Below are 17,278 nucleotides of genomic sequence, written 5' to 3'. Positions count from 1 at the left end.
TATCCATTTTTTTTATAATATTTTTATAATAAAATAGGTTTTTAAAAAGACATACATGTTATATTAGGTCTTTAAAATAGATCAGCCTTTATCAAAATTTAACCTATCTGTACCCGATAACAATTAAGAATGATAATACACATACTACATTCTTCCTTCAATAGAACTTTTGCTGTAAACTAGTGCATGTAGTAGTGAAAGCTATCTAAACTTTATACGGTGTTATAGAGTGAGTTGCAAAATCAAATCATATTTTGAAAAAATGAATTCAATCATAGTAGTCAATTTTGGACAGTGGAATGATCTCTGCTCTAATATTTTTTATATATTAAATAATTAATCATATATATATATATATATTGATAGCATAATTCTACAATTGTAATAGTAGTAAAACTGAAGAAGACTTGAATTAGAAGATGATAATTAATTATTTTTGGGAAACTTATATTTGACTTTTGTTGATTTTTGCTTATATATTTTGTTGACATTAATGACTTTTTTTTTGTTAATGTGATTTTTGAAGTGAAATTAGCATAGAAGGCATATGGAGCTTGTGTTAGCTTTCCTTTTAAGATCCACAACAAGGTTAAGTGGTATAAATGGTGCAATGACAACTAGTTTGATATACATAACTCCATTAATGAGGTATAACTTACTATACTTAAATTTTTATTATAATATTTATCTCTTCATTTATTTTATAAATTGAAAATGAATAACTTATAACTATTGTTTACTTATTTCAGGCACTTAATGTTGGAAATTGTGCTCTATCACCAAATTAAAACATTGTAGGATCTAACGGAGTGAGCAAGACAAATTAAGATGTGTCTTGTATTGTGTCAAATGTTGAACAATGTTCCACCACCTAATCAAGTAATAGGATTAAGTTCTGGAAACAAAACTGATTAAGAAAGATGGAGAAGCAAACTGATTAGAAAAAATAGTTGTAATAGTCTGAACATGTTACGATATTTAAAAATATTTTGTGTATTTTTGTTGGTGTGCTTTTGAATACCTATGTATCAACTTTGTTCTATTTTTCAATGCAATGAATGAATGTTTATTATAATTTTGTATAATATTTAATTATTTTATTATGAAAACAAATTTAATTATATAATTAAATATGTTTAGTCGTTTAATTATGCAAACAAAATTATTAAATAACAAGATTATAAAAATTGATGGTTGAATTCCATTTATTTAGTATTCAAATTACGTGAGTTAAAATTGATGTATTATTTTTTTACAATTTTATTATAATACTGAAGTTAAAAACATCACATTATACCGTATATAATGGCGTTTACATGTGCCGTATTTTGCGCTGAAATCCTTTTCAATTAAATAAGTTTTGACAATTTTGACTGACAATTACATAAAAAAATTGTCACTTTATACAAAGTGTTAAATGGCGGGTGTTGTGACGGGTCGCAAAAGACCGCTATTTTAAACTTTGTGACTGTCAGTTCTATGGCGGTTTGGGGAAACCACCACATGCGTATATTGTGGCGTTTATAAACATCACTTTATACGAAAATAACCACCACCACATACGCGATTTTTTGTAGTGATGGAGTTAAACTAGTTTCTATAGAAGCAAAACTGTAAGGGTTGTGGCTTAATTGCAAAGGGTAAGGGATTGACTAACAGGGGTGTGGTTTGGTGTTGGCTTAGGATTCCTTCAAAATTTGTCTTTAAGACTAAAGTACCTCCGTTTTTAAAGGTTACAAGGTTAGTACATGATATTATTAGGGGTGTAATATAGGGCACCATAGTTTTTTTTTTCTTTTACCATCTAAAACAATCTATATGACAATGCTTGTTATACTTTATTATTTATTTTTATTTTAAAAAAACTCATATTTGTGTATATTATTTAAATTTATCTTGATGTTGACAGAAAATATTTGAGTTGATTCACTATAAGAAAAATATGTGTTTACCTATATATATTTATGTATGGATTTTTATCTGTATAGGATATAACATACAAATTTGTATTCGTATGTATGCTTAGGCGTCAATGATTCTTATGTATGACAAGGAGGATTCGTAAGTAATAAAGTTAACATTTTATATACAAATTTTACATATGAACGGTAAAATAATAATTATTAAAAAAAATTAAAATTTTACTTAAAACAATATGGAATAGAAAAAAAAATTATTGTTTATTGTTATTATGTCCTAACCTCAAATAGGAAAACAAGTTTACAAAATCTAAAAGAAAAGTCACTTTGGAGATCATCATTCATTTTCGGAGACAGGCGCTCATTCTCGAAGGTAGGCACTCATTATCGGAGGTTGCAAGTCATTATCCAAGGTGATTGTTCGTTGTCGTAGTTTGTTGTTTGTAGAATCGTGAAACAAACCAAGCTAAAGAACAAAATGGACTGGTGAATCTGGTTATAGGTATCATTGACACTCTCTCAACTTAACCCTATGTAAGTTTAGTTTTTCATTGTGGTATTCTTGTAAAAACTTCCTCTCTTTCCTATTCCAATAATTTATGTGTGGTATTTGTGCTCTTAATTATGCAAACAATTTGTGTGGAGTTTTAGTTTTCCTTTATTCTGAAACAATGGAGGTTGTATTATCTTGATTGTTAATGTTGTAGACAATTTGTTGGCTTTCTCTATGTGATTCCTCTTTGTTTCTTACTAGTCTTCTCAACAAATGAATTTTTTCCCTTTCAAATTTGAATTATATGTTTTGTGTACTTGACTTTCGGTGACCTTGGCTTGCATCATTAAACTAAATATGATTTTTTAGGGTTTAGGTTTAATCTTTTACTCGTCTAGGAATATTTTTTTATTGTGTACCTTTTTTGTGATCTCTTTTAGTCTATTGTTGTTTTAAGGTTAAGTAGAATTTTGTTATTATGTATAATGAGAAAATGTATGTTAGTACAAATTTAACACAAGGCTAGTTGTCTTTTGAGGTTTCTTTAAAAGTTTTATTATTCATATATGTCCAAGTTTTGTATATATGTATAGATTCATTTATATTAAAATTTAAAAAAATAAATTCCTATTGATGTATTCGTAGGTAATATTACACTAAATTATGTACGACTTTATCCATAGGTAATTACATATACATGTATCCGTAGATATTTATGTACTAATATGTGTGTTATTGTTATATTACATTTGGTTAACTTTAGCTTGCTTTAAAGATTCAATATGTATGTATTACCTCTAATTCGAATTGTTTCTATATGTATGTATCACCTCCAATTTGAATTGTTCGTATGATTTGTTTTATATAAAAAAAAATAAGAAGTATTGATATTCATTATATTAAATATTGAACTGAGTGGTTGGACAATTTGAAAAAATTATTCATTTTTTAATAGTTCATTAGTACATATATTTTAATTTATATTTCATATATTTAATGAAATTAAGTTGTATTTTTGTTTTGAATTTTGGATACATATTTAATTGTGGTTGATTTCACATCACCATTTTTATTTCAAGTCACCTAAATACTAATACAAATTGCTGCCAAAATTTTATGAAATGTAAGAAATATTGATTAAAATTTATGGGATAATTAACTATAAAAAGTGAATTTTCCTGAATGAGTGAGGGTTACGAGAGATAAATAAAATATTTATACAATTTACGCAAAGTAGTAGTGATGATGGAGTGAGAATTGGGTGCCCTTGTATAAATTATTTGAATGAAAAAGACTACATGTTATAGAAATTAGAGAGCATATTTTGTGTAAACTGTTATATTTATAAGTGCGTAGCAATATGAGAAAGTTTATTCAACCATAGACAGACTAATTGGAGTATATGATTTGAAATATTGGAGTTGAATCTTTTGTATGAGTGCACACGAATGAAAATATGTCTAATGTAAAAATCTTGTCTTATCTATTTTAACTAACTTCATACATTTGCTAGCGGTAATATTAAGGTTGATGGATTTAAATATAATTAATGTGTGAAATAATAAAAACTTCACATATTTATTTCATTAATAAAGGACATCTTTTAAAAAAGGAAATCTACCATCCAATTGAAATTATGAGAAGAAAAATAATTGTCTAATGAGCATGAAATATAAAAAGTATATTAAATCGAGTCAGAAAATAAAATTAATTTTAAAAAACAATTGAATCAACATAAATATTTATTTAAGAAAAATATAACGAAAATATTTTAAAAATATATGCAAGAACATATTGGAGATTTAAAAGTCAATTATGGGAAATGTATTAGTATCCTGTTACCTCCATCCTTAAAGGCTTACCCCTAATAAAATGTGAAAGTTTAGCTAACTTAAAAAAAACATTTATTTTATCCGTCATACAACACAAGAATACTTTATCCACCTTTTATTTATAAAACTAAATACTATTAATATAAAATTATTATATTAATTTATTACCTTTAGTTTTACACGGTGGTGTCTTGCTTGTACAGTAAATAATAGCCTTTTCAAATATTTGTGAGCGATAATTATTTTTAAATTTTTATTTAATTGTGTTACTATAGCAATTAAATTAAAAGTAAGTATAAAGTTGCGCTACGAATCTTTCTATAATCAAATTAAAAGTACATTTAAAGTAATTTTAGTTAATTTTTATATAATCAAATTAAAAGAGTTAATTTTTGTATAATCAAATTATAAGTGTTAATTTTTGTATGATCAAATTATAAGTGTATCTATGTTCAAATTACATATCAACATATTCAGAATAAGGGTTTGCATATATGTTCTATGTGTTCGTTTTGTGAAAAGCAATAGGAATCTATTCAACATCTATTTTTTGAATGTTCTAACGCATTGCATATTTGGAGTTGGGTACGACAAATTTTTCTTATTTCTCATTTCTCTAATAAGGATGATCTACTTTCTTTTATTAAGAGTGATGGTAGTCCTTTGGTTAAATTGATTAAGCTTGCGGCGATAACCTTTTCTATATGGATAATATGGCGTATGAGGAATTATGCTAGATTTCAGGATAAGATTGGGGTTTCTAAGACTATTTCGATAATTAAAGATTTAACTTGTCTAGTGGGAAATTCGTCTAAAGCTTCAATGAAGAATGATATGTTGGACTTCAACGTGATTAAGTTTTTCGGTATTAAGACTCGTAGTGGTAAAGTTCTTCGTCCTCTTCCTATTAGATGAGAATTTCCTTCACCAGGCTGGGTCAAAATTAATACTGATGGGGCTGCTAGGGGGTATCCTGGTCTTGCTACTTGTGGAGGTATTTTTCGTGGGAGTATGGGAGAATTTATTGGTGTTTTTTCAGCGTTTCTTGAAGTTCAAACTGCTTTGGTTGCTGAGTTTTATGGAGTTATACATGCTATGGAGGAAGCTCAAAAAATGGGACTTACTAATGTCTGGCTTGAATGTGATTCTGCCTTGGTTTGTGCTGCGTTTACTGCTAGGACTAATGTTCCGTGGATGCTTCAGAATCGATGGAATACTTGTCTTAATTTTTGTGGGACAATCAGGTTTAGGGTAACTCATATTTTTCGTGAAGGGAATGCGTGTGCTGATAAGTTGGCTAATTTAGGATTTATTCATAGAGAATCTTTTCATTGGTATAATAGACTCCCAGCTAGTCTGTTCTTAGAATTCTTTATGAATAGGTATAATCTACCTATGTATCGTTTGTGTTAACATATGGATTTTGGTCTAGTCCCCCCATATTTTTGTATTTTCTTTCTTTTTTTTTTAATAATTTTTTTTTTCATGTGATGGTAGATGATTGTTGTTACTTGAGGTGTCAGTTTAGCTGAGATGTCAAGTTGCATAGTGATGCCTAACACGAAAACTTTATAAAAAATAAAAAAAATAAAAAATAAAAAATAAATTATAAGTGTATCTACATTTTTTTAATTAATTTTTATACCAAATCAGAAATGCATTTAAAGTAGTTAAATTAATTTTCATGTAACCAAATTAGAAATGCGTTTAAAATGATTTTAATTAATTTTTATATAACTAAATTAGAATTACATCTGAAGTGATTTTAATTAATTTTAAACTAAATTAGGAGTACATCTAAAATGGTTTTAATTAATTTCATATATACCCAAATTAGTGTATTTAAAATGATTTTAACTAACTTTATAATTCTAATAATTAAATTGAAAGAGCATCACAATAACCGTTGCTAATTTGGTTTATTTGAGTAATAACTTTAATTTTATATGTATTTTTATATATGAATTACTGTATGATATTTAATCGAAACAATAATTAAGAAATTTTTAATTTCAACTAGATTATAAGAAAAGACATAATTTTATAATAATTATTTTTTTTATCAACAAAAAATTAATTAATTAATTAAAAAAAAATACTTTAAAAAGTATTCCAATCCTTATAAAAATTCTTGACCATCTTACTAGCAAAACCAGAAACATAATAATCTTAAAACATAATTTAACAAGACGAAAGCTAATGATTATGAATGTCTAATTTTTACTGTATAATTATGCATCAAAGTAAGACAATGCATCTTGCTAAAAACAAACTTAAGTTATATTGATTGCAGTTTCCCATCCCTCATCTACATCAAAATCAACATCTAAAAAAGCATTGAAAGCATCTGCAGAATTCCAGAAAATGAACTGCAGTATATGCATTCATACCCCCTGCACCTTCCTATGATGGCTTCAAAATTCACCATGCCAAGTTCCTTTTGACAGAGTGAATTCTGCATGCTAATTTCCAGTTATATGCATTGCAACTTCAATTAGATAAAGCTGTCTTTAATTCTCTCAACACTGCAAGCAATAAGGTTGTTAATAGTGGCAACAGATCTAAGAGAGTTTTGATGTTGGAACTGAATCAACCATGATTTGAAAGGTCACAGTCAAAAGAGATCCACCATATCCTGTGACATCAATGCTTGTGCAGTAGTCCCATCAGGAAAAATAGCAATTCCTGAAGGAAGATTGACCACGTAGTCAGGGTCCCTCCATTCAGAACCACATTCATTGCCTTGCAAAATCAAGATGTTACTCTGACTCATAACAATTAATTGATAAACATAAGTATGTTAACACAAATATTTTACTTCCAAAAACAAAATGGTGTGTGTTGGTGAGGATATGATCAAAACATCACAAAGATTTGATCAAAACATCACAAGGATTTGAATGAAGCTAAAAGGGAAAGGAATGTGTCACTTACACAAAACTAGCATAGTTTTTTTATCAGCAGAAAACTAGCATGGTGATAAATTGAAAGTTAAAATATGCATATTTTATTTTGAAATTTTATATTTAATTTCTTAAAACATCTTCTTATACTAAATTGATTCTAATTTGAACTTACTATACTATGTTGATCAATTCAATAAAGTACGACTTTTATCGCTTCAACTAATATTATCATCGTTAATAAATAAAAGAAATGATGAAACAATCTTATGCAAAAATTTAAAGATTAAAGTGTCTTTTAAAATTTAAAGGATAAAATTGACTTGAAAATAAGATGAGAAAAAAAATGTTTTAGCATATTTAAAACAATTATCTATATTTTTCCTTTTTATAATTATATAGAAAATTAGGTAATAGTCCTCATGTTTAAAAGTCAAGGTTAATGACAATTTAAATACATTTTTTCTTTTTAATCATCTAAGATATCTTTTATGTTTTGTTTGAATTAAGAAGTAGAAATGAAGGAGTGAATTTGAGATGATTTGAAGGGAAAGTGTAAACAAAGGTGGGGTGTTTGAATTAAGGTAAATAAAGTGAAAAGTGTGGAGAAAGTTTATAAAAGTTTGTGAATGATGTAATGAGTGTGATTGAAATTATATATTTTTAATTGATAAAAATTTAAGTTTACATATTTATCCTTATATTTAAAAGTGGTTAAAAATTAATTTGATATATTTATTTATAAATTATAATTATTTTTAATTAAAATATTATTTAAATATTTATAATTATAAATATTTGATAAAAATTTATTTTTATATTTAATAATAATATTATTTTTATCTTTACTTTTTTTAATTAATATAATTATTAGATAAATTTATTTTTTAATTATTAAAAAATATATTTATTTTTATTATTATATTTCTAATTTATTATATATAATATTATTAATTATGTTTTTTATAATAATTATTTTTTTATAATTTTGATTATGTTTTTTATATTTAAATTATAATTATATTTTAAATAATAATAATAATAATTTAAGTTTAAAATAAAAATGATAAAAAAGTAAATTAAAATTAATTAATTAAAATATATATATATATATATATATATAACTTTTTATTAGGTGGATTCCTTTGGTTTTTCATTGCAAACAGTCTTTCTATGCCTTTTTTCCACTTTGAAACAAATGCAGCCTTAGAGACAAAATTATAATGAAACTTTTAACTTCAAAACAAACTATTTTTTTTATATAATGATTGATTATATTGATGTTATCTTTCAATGGATTTGAGCTCAGAACATATCCTAAAACCTAGAAAGAAAAAAAAAATGGTGAAAATATAAAAATGGTGTAGGAGAAACTTTTCTCTCATTGATTATGTTGAATTTTCTTTTTAGCAACAACTCACATTAAAAATACTCTACAATAAATTAATTAGAAGTATCACATAATCAATTATGAGTTATATTTTTTACTTTTATTTTCAATTTTTAAAAATATATTAAATAAAATAATAAGATATAAACAATAAAAAGTTATTATAATAGAACTATGTTTACATCATTTTTATTTAAAACCACTTTCATTTATATTTTCATTTTCCACTGTACCATCCAACTATAATACAAATTCAACGGGTACAGAAAAGGAACAGAACAATTATTTTGCTCACTTTAATTTCTAAAATTATTTTCCTTAGACTACAAGTCATAAAAAGTGAGCAACGACAAGTTCTTTATTACTTTATTCTTTTCACTTTGTTCTGGTTATAATTACACAGTTATTCTTTCCTTTGTCTATAAAAAGCCTCCTTCTGTCGTGACTTCAACAACCAGCAACTTCTACCTAGCATCTCATCTTTGATCTCCATAGCTATCAGACAACTTAGGCTTTTTTAAGAGAAAAACGCAACCAGCAAGATGGTTATTACTTCGGACAGAAACATGTTACAAAACTACGTTCCAGTTTATGTCATGCTCCCTGTAAGTCATGCACACAAACTAGTGTGTTTCTAAGCTACCAGTTTTTTTGCATGGAAACATAATAAATGACTATACCATGTATTTGCACAAGCTAATTATATCTTGTTTTGTTATTTATCTTTCAAACTACTGCAGCTAGGAGTTGTCACTGTTGACAGTGTTTTTGGAGACCCAAATGGTCTTAAAGAACAGCTCTTGAAGCTAAGAGCAACAGAAATTGATGGAGTTATGGTTGATGTGTGGTGGGGGATCGTAGAACTAAAGGGGCCTAAGCAGTACGATTGGAGTGCCTATAGGAGCTTGTTTAAGCTGGTTCAGGAATGTGGCTTGAAACTTCAAGCTATTATGTCATTCCATCAGTGTGGAGGGAATGTAGGAGATGTAGTTAACATCCCAATTCCCAAGTGGGTGCTTGACATTGGAGAATCTGATCCTGATATCTTCTACACCAACCGTTCAGGCACAAGGAATAAGGAGTATCTAAGTGTTGGTGTGGACGACGAGCCTATATTCCATGGAAGAACAGCCATTGAGGTGAACTAAGAGAACTAAGATTATCATTCTTATTATAACTAGCATTCTTGTTGTCAACTCCTAAGGAACGTATGAACGTATCATGTGTATATTTGCCTACCATAAATGCGTGTCATCGAAAAGAATGGACCTGGTCTGCTTCATAATCTAGTTTTCACCAACATGTATTAAAATTAAGAAGTATAGTGTTACTAATAATGACATGCTAAAAAACAAGGAAACTGATTCAGTCTATTACGTTGAACTTGTCAGTTGTCTGTTTAACTTGTATAATCTAATCCCAAAAGATGCTAACTAAACTGAATCAGCCTTGCTACGCAATCCTCTTTCCATCATATGAAGGAAAAAATGTCAATAAAAGAAGATAAACATATTCATTCTATGTGGGAAAGTCCAAATCCTCATCGAACAATCTTTTATTGTGTAACAATAGGCTAGACATGTTTCAGATAGACTTCTACATGTTTAGATATAGGAACAATGATCTTGATTATTACACAGCATGTTTAAAGTTGTTGCTATATGCAGATATACAGTGACTACATGAAGAGTTTCAGAGAAAACATGTCAGATTTTTTAGAATCTGGGCTTATTGTAGACATTGAAGTAGGGCTTGGCCCAGCAGGAGAGCTCAGATATCCCTCTTATCCACAAAATCAAGGATGGGAATTTCCTGGTATTGGAGAATTTCAGGTGAGTCTGGTCTTAGCTTTCAAAACAAAGTTGTTTTTCATCCAAACTGGGATTTGATTATTTGAACAACTGAAGCATCATAATAAGAACGAAATTGTGCAATCTGCAGTGCTATGACAAATATTTGAAGGCTGATTATAAAGAAGCTGTAGTAAGTGCTGGCCATCCTGAATGGGAACTACCAGATGACGCAGGCCAGTACAATGATGTACCAGAATCTAGTGGATTCTTCAAATCAAATGGCACATATGTCACTGAGAAAGGGAAGTTCTTCTTGACTTGGTATTCAAACAAATTGCTGAATCATGGTGATCAAATCCTAGATGAAGCCAACAAAGCTTTCCTGGGCTCTAAAGTCAAATTAGCGATCAAAGTAAACTTCATAGAACCTCAATTAATAGTCTCCTTCATTTTCTACCAGATGGTTAACCTCTGACCTTGATAACAGGTATCTGGAATCCACTGGTGGTACAAAGTTGAAAATCACGCTGCTGAGCTTACTGCTGGATATTACAACCTTAATGATAGGGACGGATATCGTCCCATTGCAAGAATGCTGTCTCGCCATCATGCCATTTTGAACTTTACTTGTCTTGAGATGAGGGACTCAGAACAAAGCTCAGATGCCAAAAGTGGACCAGCGGAGCTCGTTCAGCAGGTAATGCATTAAATTTTTCATAAGTTTAAAGCTTGTTCTGCTTCTAAAGATGATGCCAAGTGTAAATGCTCTGTATTAGAGTGGTTAAATTGCCAAACATGAACACATGCACAGGTATTGAGTGGTGGTTGGACAGAAGACATCCTAGTTGCTGGAGAAAATGCACTTCCCAGGTATGATTCCACAGCATACAACCAAATCATACTGAACGCAAGGCCACAAGGCGTCAACAAAAATGGCCCTCCAAAAGCAAAGATGTTTGGAGTAACATATCTTCGTCTATCAGATGATCTACTGCAACAATCAAATTATGATACATTCAAAAAATTTGTGCTAAAGATGCATGCAGATCAGGTGAGAAGCCGTTAGGCATGTGCTTATAAGATGATATGTGAGCTTTCTTCAAATGCATAACTACCTTGTAGCCTCCTAATCCTGTTCCCCTAAAATTACAGGGTCACTGTGAAGACCCTCAAAACTACAATGCTGGCACAACACCATTGAAGCCATTGGCACCAAAGATTCCCATTGAGGTTCTTCTTGAAGCGACTAAACCAATACCGCCATTCCCCTGGCTTCCAGAGACAGACATGAAAATTGATGGTTGATTTCCCAATGGTGCTAAGAATAATTAAAGAAGAATCTGCTGGAAATAATAGATACCGTTCAGGATATAAATAAAGCACCCAGCCACTAAAATCAGCAGTACTATAATGCCATGAAGTAGCAATGTCTAAACATCTAAGAGGCAGTACTCGTGTGTGTACTTTTCATGTGTGTATTCCTATGTATGAAGTTAATAAACTACTTTGTCAAACATGCATCAATGCTGATTATTGCAACCCAAAATTATCTGTCTCTAAAATGGTGAAACTTGCTCATGCAGCACATATTTGAGAATCAACTGACACCTGCGAATGATCTTAAACCCTTATTATTATTATTATTCTCCAAATGTGATTAAGTGTTTAAAAGAAACTTAATCTTTTAAAAACTATATGGCCCAATCCAAATAACTGTAAATTATATCACAAGTACCTTATCCAGGGGAATAAAATCCTATTACAAATTAGCTTTCCATGACAAATAAATTCAGATATAGTCTCTAACTACGAGAAGAATAAATATTTTAGAGCTTAGAACACATGATTAACTAATTTTAGACAGATCTATAACTACAGGCAAGTAACAAATTTATGACATATATTAGCAATGATGCTTTGGCATACCACATCCCGATGTGATAACGTGATAACGCATACATATTGAAGTTATATGGAATTTGGGTTTTATTATGTGTAGACTATTTCATTGCTATTTATTTAAAATTTACAAGACATTATTTCCTTAAAGTCCTTGTCTTCCTCAAGTTTTTTCTCTAGAAGTGAAACCGCACAACTAGTTTAAATAAAAGGTTCCGGCATATTTGCAAAAAACTATCAGGTTAAAATTTCCTGGTTGGTCTAGATGGTGGGGTGGGGTTGGAAGGGGATGATTTTGCCTTCAATTGCAATTCATTATATAAGTTTGATTCCACTATAGATTATATGTACTTGAATTTCTAAGCTGCATTCCATTTTAATGGTTCACTGTCATCTTATTTTAGTTTTCCTTTACTCCATTATTTAATCTGTCATTCTTTCTATTCCTGTCGTCTGTTATTCCTAACACACCTCCTGTATTCTAAAATCCTTCCATTCTTTGGTCTTTCCATCTCAGTTGTCGCCGTAATCGGTTACTATACTTCAAGAGCATTTTGTTTGTGAATAACAACTATTTGAGAACTTACTTGGGTGTGGCTGTTGTTAGGACTTCTAGAGAAGCACACAGAAAATGATTTAGTAATAAATATATCATATCCATCTATTTGAGCACAAGACAAAACGGTTTGGATGTTAAGGTACGATGTCTGGTTGAATTTGAGTTTGACATGCTTGGTACAACAGCCAGGAGGGAGTTGAGTTCTTCTGTCCAACTACTGGAAACTTGAGCTTCTTTTATAGTTAGAAAGTGCCTCCTAGTATTGGGGCTTTGAGGCAAAACAAACACTTCAGATTACGGAGACAGTTTTGTTTCATCTGCAATGCCAATGGTGAATTGATGATGCCACATTTGTAATTGCAAAACATCCAAAGATATCTTTTCATATCAGATAACAAATCAGCAACTTCATCTAAATGGATCATAGGATTTCATAGTGGATGGGCAAATTCTTCACCAAGCTGAATCTGAACTAGCGTAGACATATTGTCAGCGAATTTACAGTCGGCCTCCTTAACAATGGGAAGAATACATTTCAGTTTTTATTGAATTTTTTTATCAACTTCCTTTCATAATTAGCTTCTTTTTCTAGCTATCAAATTTCCATGGACCAAAATTTTGTATTTTCATTTGAATTTTATCTACTACTTCATCAAACTTGCATCAGCTCACCAATATCCACCACATGAGCATATGCCATCTCTAAAATGGTGGAACCTACTAATATCTCGCATGATAATCTCCCGATTTGTGAGCTTAGAAATCATTTTAATTACTGTATGGCAATCTCCACACACACGAAGATTCTTGGTTATCCTGATTGTGGTCCCCGGAGCAGTGTTAATAAGAGCAAAAGCAAGTGCCAACCTCTCGCTATGATCCCAAAGCATTTTCTCCTTTATTTCCTCCTCAACATCGTGAAGAACTGAAGTAGTGTCAGGTTTGTATCCAGCTTTCTTCAGCTGCTCACTCATGTCTTTCAATTTGGCGTAAATATCATCCGACTGTTGGTGGTAAGTATCCCCAACAAAAAATTGATGAAACATCTTCTTTAGCTCAACAAAACTGTAACTAGGTGCTTTCTTCAATCTGCTTTTTTTCACCAATGCCCTCACATTTTCTACATCCTTCCACCGTCTCTCAGCAGCATAGATGTTGGAAAGGCAAACATATCCACTCGCTCCATCTGGATTCAATTCAAAAAGCTTATGTGCCGAGATCTCTGCTAACTTGACATTTCGATGCAATCTGCATGCTGAAAGAAGAGCAGTCCACACATCCTCATTGGGTTCTAATTTCATACTCTCTATTACTGCATATGCTTCATCTAAGTACCCTGCTCTGCCAAGTAGATCCACTAAACATGAATAATGAGTGGGTCCAGGGTCTACATTATAGACTCTAGTAATTTTATAGAAAATTTCTTTACCCTCATCCACTAATCCAGAATGACTACAAGCAGATAAAACTGCAGTGAAAATGCCCTCATCTGGAGTCACATTTGTACCTAACATTTCGTAAAAAATGGAGACGGCCTCTCTTCCCCTTCCATGAATTCCAAAGCCAGTAATCATAACAGTCCAAACAGCCAAATTTTTCTCAGGCATCTCATCAAACACACAACACGCACAAATTAAACTCCCACAATTAGCATACATGCCAATAAGTGCAGTTCCAACAGCTACATTCACTCCATAACCCCTCTTAACAACATATGAATGAACAGACGTGCCCAACCGCAAAGCCGAGATTTGATTACAAGCCCCAAGCACTGAAATCACAGTCACCTCATCCGGCACTGCACTTCCCTCAACCATCCGGCCAAAAAGCTCTAGAACTTCAAAAGCATCCCCACGTTTCTCATACCCGGATATCAAAGAATTCCACGACACAATGTCCTTCACTATCAACCTTTCAAACAACTTCCTGGCACAAGATATAGACTCACAATTGCAGTACATGTCAATAACTGAATTCACCAAAAACCCGTTATGCACTCTCCCATTCCCACCATTTCTAACAACATAACCATGAATCTCTTTACCCATCTTCAAATCCATAACATCCCCGCAAGCAGAGAGAAGAGCAAGCAAGGTGGTCCCGTCTCCCACAACGCCAACCCTCCTCATCTCCCCAAAAATCTCAAAAGCACCCTCAGCCTCCCCATTCTTCACACAACCCGACACCATGGTGTTCCAAGAAGTCAAGTCCCTCATAGGCATTTTATCAAACACCACCTGCGCAGCTGCCACGTCACCAAACTTAAAGTACATCGAAAGTATCGAGTTCCCCACGTAAACATCCTTTTCCAACCCACCAACCACCACCAAAGCGTGAACCTTTCTACCAATTCTGCGAAACAGAAGGTCCCCACAGGCCTTGAGGACAAAAGGGTAGGTGAAATTGTCAGGCTTCTGTCCAAAACGCAACATATCACCGTAGAGAACAAGGGACTTGGTGGGAGAGTGGTTGCAGGCGTAGCCCCTGATCATGGAGTTCCAGAGAAACGAGTTCTTTAGCACAATTTGATCGAAGATGAGTTGGGCATGGAGCATGTGGCCGCAGGCGGCATAGCATGCGGCGAGCTTGGTGGCGAGATAGGTGTTGTGGCGGAGGGTGCCGCCGGTGGTCACTTGGGCGTGGAGTTGCTGAGCTTGGGTTAAGGATTTGGAATTGGAGAGTGATTGCAGCAAGATTCCACATTGTAGAGAACTGAGGGTGGTGGTGGAACAAGGTTTGGGAAGAAGAGCTGTTGTCTTGAGTAGTGACATTGAGATTCAGGGTGTTCTTCCATGAATCAAAAGAAGGAGAGGAACAAATACCAGGAACAAGAGTAATGAAGGATTATTGAAAATAATACAAAAAAAAATGAAATACAAAATTGGAGATGCGGGGTATCGATCCCCGTACCTCTCGCATGCTAAGCGAGCGCTCTACCATCTGAGCTACATCCCCATGTAATATTTATTACATGTAAAGTTTAATAATACTAGAACAACAATCTATATTTTGATTTTTTTTTTTAGTTTTTTATACTTAAAGAACACTTTTGATGTGTAATGAAGGAAGTCATTTTTTATGAAAAAAAAAATGTAATGCAAATAGAATTTGGCGTATTCAGAGGTGGGTTGAGAATTGTTGTGTAATCAAAATTAATTTTAATATTATTTATGATTATTTCATTTATATTATATTATTTATATATACTATGTATATATATTAAGTATATATATTTTATTTATATAGTGGAAAGGGAAACAATGAACAATTTGATAATCTTAAGGAGTTAGTTAATGCAATAGTTGTTTTGAATTTGTCTTGTTTTTCTACATGAGGAAATTGTGAATTTGAGATATATGTTCAAAATGTTGTTGGTCCTAATGAGAAGTTCTATTGTCAAAATTTACGAACAGTTACCCCTAAAGAAGAAAGCATTTGACAAAAAGAGGACGAATATAAATTAAATTTGAGATGTTAAATTATATCTTTATAATCTAATGTTTTCAGTTAGAAACGAATTATGGGACTGATGTTATAGATTTTGATTTTAATAAAGATAAAGAAGAAACATACGGGTATAAGACTACAACAAAGTTATTTAAAACTAAGAAAATGTATTAAAAGTTAAAAAATATGTCATTTTAGAACATTTTGTTCTAAATAGTAAGGAAGTGTAATTTATAAAAAAAAAAATATAAAACTATAGTATAAGTTATACATAAGGGGAGTTTATGCTTTTTACTTTAAAGACTTATGTTCTCAATCACACTCTTGCAATGGTGTTTGAGAATCAAAATGCAAAAAAAAATGAATAACAAAAAGTTCTTATGGATATATTCAATTTAAAGAAAAGAATAAAATTGACAGAGATAATAGATGATTTTAAAAAAAGATTTTTAGTTAGTATTATAATAGATAATTTTGCCGCTCTTTGAAAGATTGCATAAGCAATGGTAAAAGCTAATGCTACAAAATAGTACTCTCAATTATGGAGTTACAACATTGAATTGAGGAGAATCAACCTCTTGATTTTGGCTTAATCCCGAGTCCCACATCAGTGGGTTCATTGTTTGGGAAGGAGGTTTGAGGTTATAAATTAAACGCTCCCCCTTCACTGTTATATATCCCAATTTGTAATATCTTCTCCCATAATAATAAAAGTGAGTTGTTTTTGTTGTGCTCGGAGATTAGGCTAAATTGGTCGAACTCCGTTAATAATTTTCTGGTGTGTTTTTTCCTCTTTATCTCTTTTATTATTTCGCTTTATTTATTCAATATTATTTGTCGGGTAGTTCTATTAGGGTTCTGTTTTAGTGGGAAAATTACCCGTTTTTCCCAACAAGTGGTATCAAGAGCCGAAGGTTCGCCTTGGGTTGTTTGAAATTATTTGTAATATTGAATACTATATTTTGAGTTTGTAATGGCAAATCAAGAAGAAGAAGCGAAGGATGTATCCAAAGTGTCAGGCTCCTCGTCATCATGGTCGAGGT

The 17,278-nt window shown here is 31.2% G+C and overlaps 2 protein-coding genes and 1 non-coding gene across 3 annotated transcripts; 1 reads left to right on the top strand and 2 right to left on the bottom strand.

Annotated features, from left to right (window-relative positions):
* The first annotated feature begins 8,900 nt into the window (after positions 1 to 8,900).
* On the top strand, positions 8,901 to 11,854 carry LOC137828056 (beta-amylase). The gene is made up of 7 exons (XM_068634475.2): positions 8,901 to 9,142; positions 9,278 to 9,676; positions 10,205 to 10,369; positions 10,479 to 10,742; positions 10,818 to 11,027; positions 11,142 to 11,381; positions 11,483 to 11,854. Exons 1-7 carry the CDS (start codon positions 9,080 to 9,082, stop codon positions 11,633 to 11,635), a joined length of 1,494 nt encoding a protein of 497 aa, XP_068490576.1. The 5' UTR covers positions 8,901 to 9,079; the 3' UTR covers positions 11,636 to 11,854.
* A 994-nt stretch (positions 11,855 to 12,848) lies between these two features.
* On the bottom strand, positions 12,849 to 15,643 carry LOC137828051 (putative pentatricopeptide repeat-containing protein At3g11460, mitochondrial). The gene has a single exon (XM_068634461.2). The coding sequence runs from the start codon at positions 15,557 to 15,559 to the stop codon at positions 13,457 to 13,459; it is 2,103 nt and encodes a 700-aa protein (XP_068490562.2). The 5' UTR covers positions 15,560 to 15,643; the 3' UTR covers positions 12,849 to 13,456.
* Positions 15,644 to 15,670: 27 nt separating this feature from the next.
* Positions 15,671 to 15,743, bottom strand: TRNAA-AGC (transfer RNA alanine (anticodon AGC)). The gene has a single exon. It is a non-coding gene; the product is annotated as a tRNA-Ala (tRNA).
* Positions 15,744 to 17,278: the final 1,535 nt, after the last annotated feature.

Source organism: Phaseolus vulgaris, chromosome 11, assembly GCF_051622355.1.
Source record: "Phaseolus vulgaris cultivar YP4 chromosome 11, ASM5162235v1, whole genome shotgun sequence".
In the NCBI taxonomy this organism is placed as follows: Eukaryota; Viridiplantae; Streptophyta; class Magnoliopsida; order Fabales; family Fabaceae; genus Phaseolus; species Phaseolus vulgaris.
The sequence above is the reverse complement of the archived record's forward strand: the minus strand, read 5'-3'. Positions and strand labels throughout refer to the sequence as shown.

Excerpts from the sequence above, each read along its gene's own strand:
- LOC137828056 (XM_068634475.2), top strand. The coding sequence starts at position 9,080 with ATGGTTATTACTTCGGACAGAAACATGTTACAAAACTACGTTCCAGTT. Across the intron at positions 10,370-10,478 it reads CTGGTATTGGAGAATTTCAG|TGCTATGACAAATATTTGAA; the intron begins GTGAGTCTGGTC and ends TGCAATCTGCAG. Across the intron at positions 10,743-10,817 it reads AAGTCAAATTAGCGATCAAA|GTATCTGGAATCCACTGGTG; the intron begins GTAAACTTCATA and ends CCTTGATAACAG.
- LOC137828051 (XM_068634461.2), bottom strand. The coding sequence starts at position 15,559 with ATGTCACTACTCAAGACAACAGCTCTTCTTCCCAAACCTTGTTCCACC.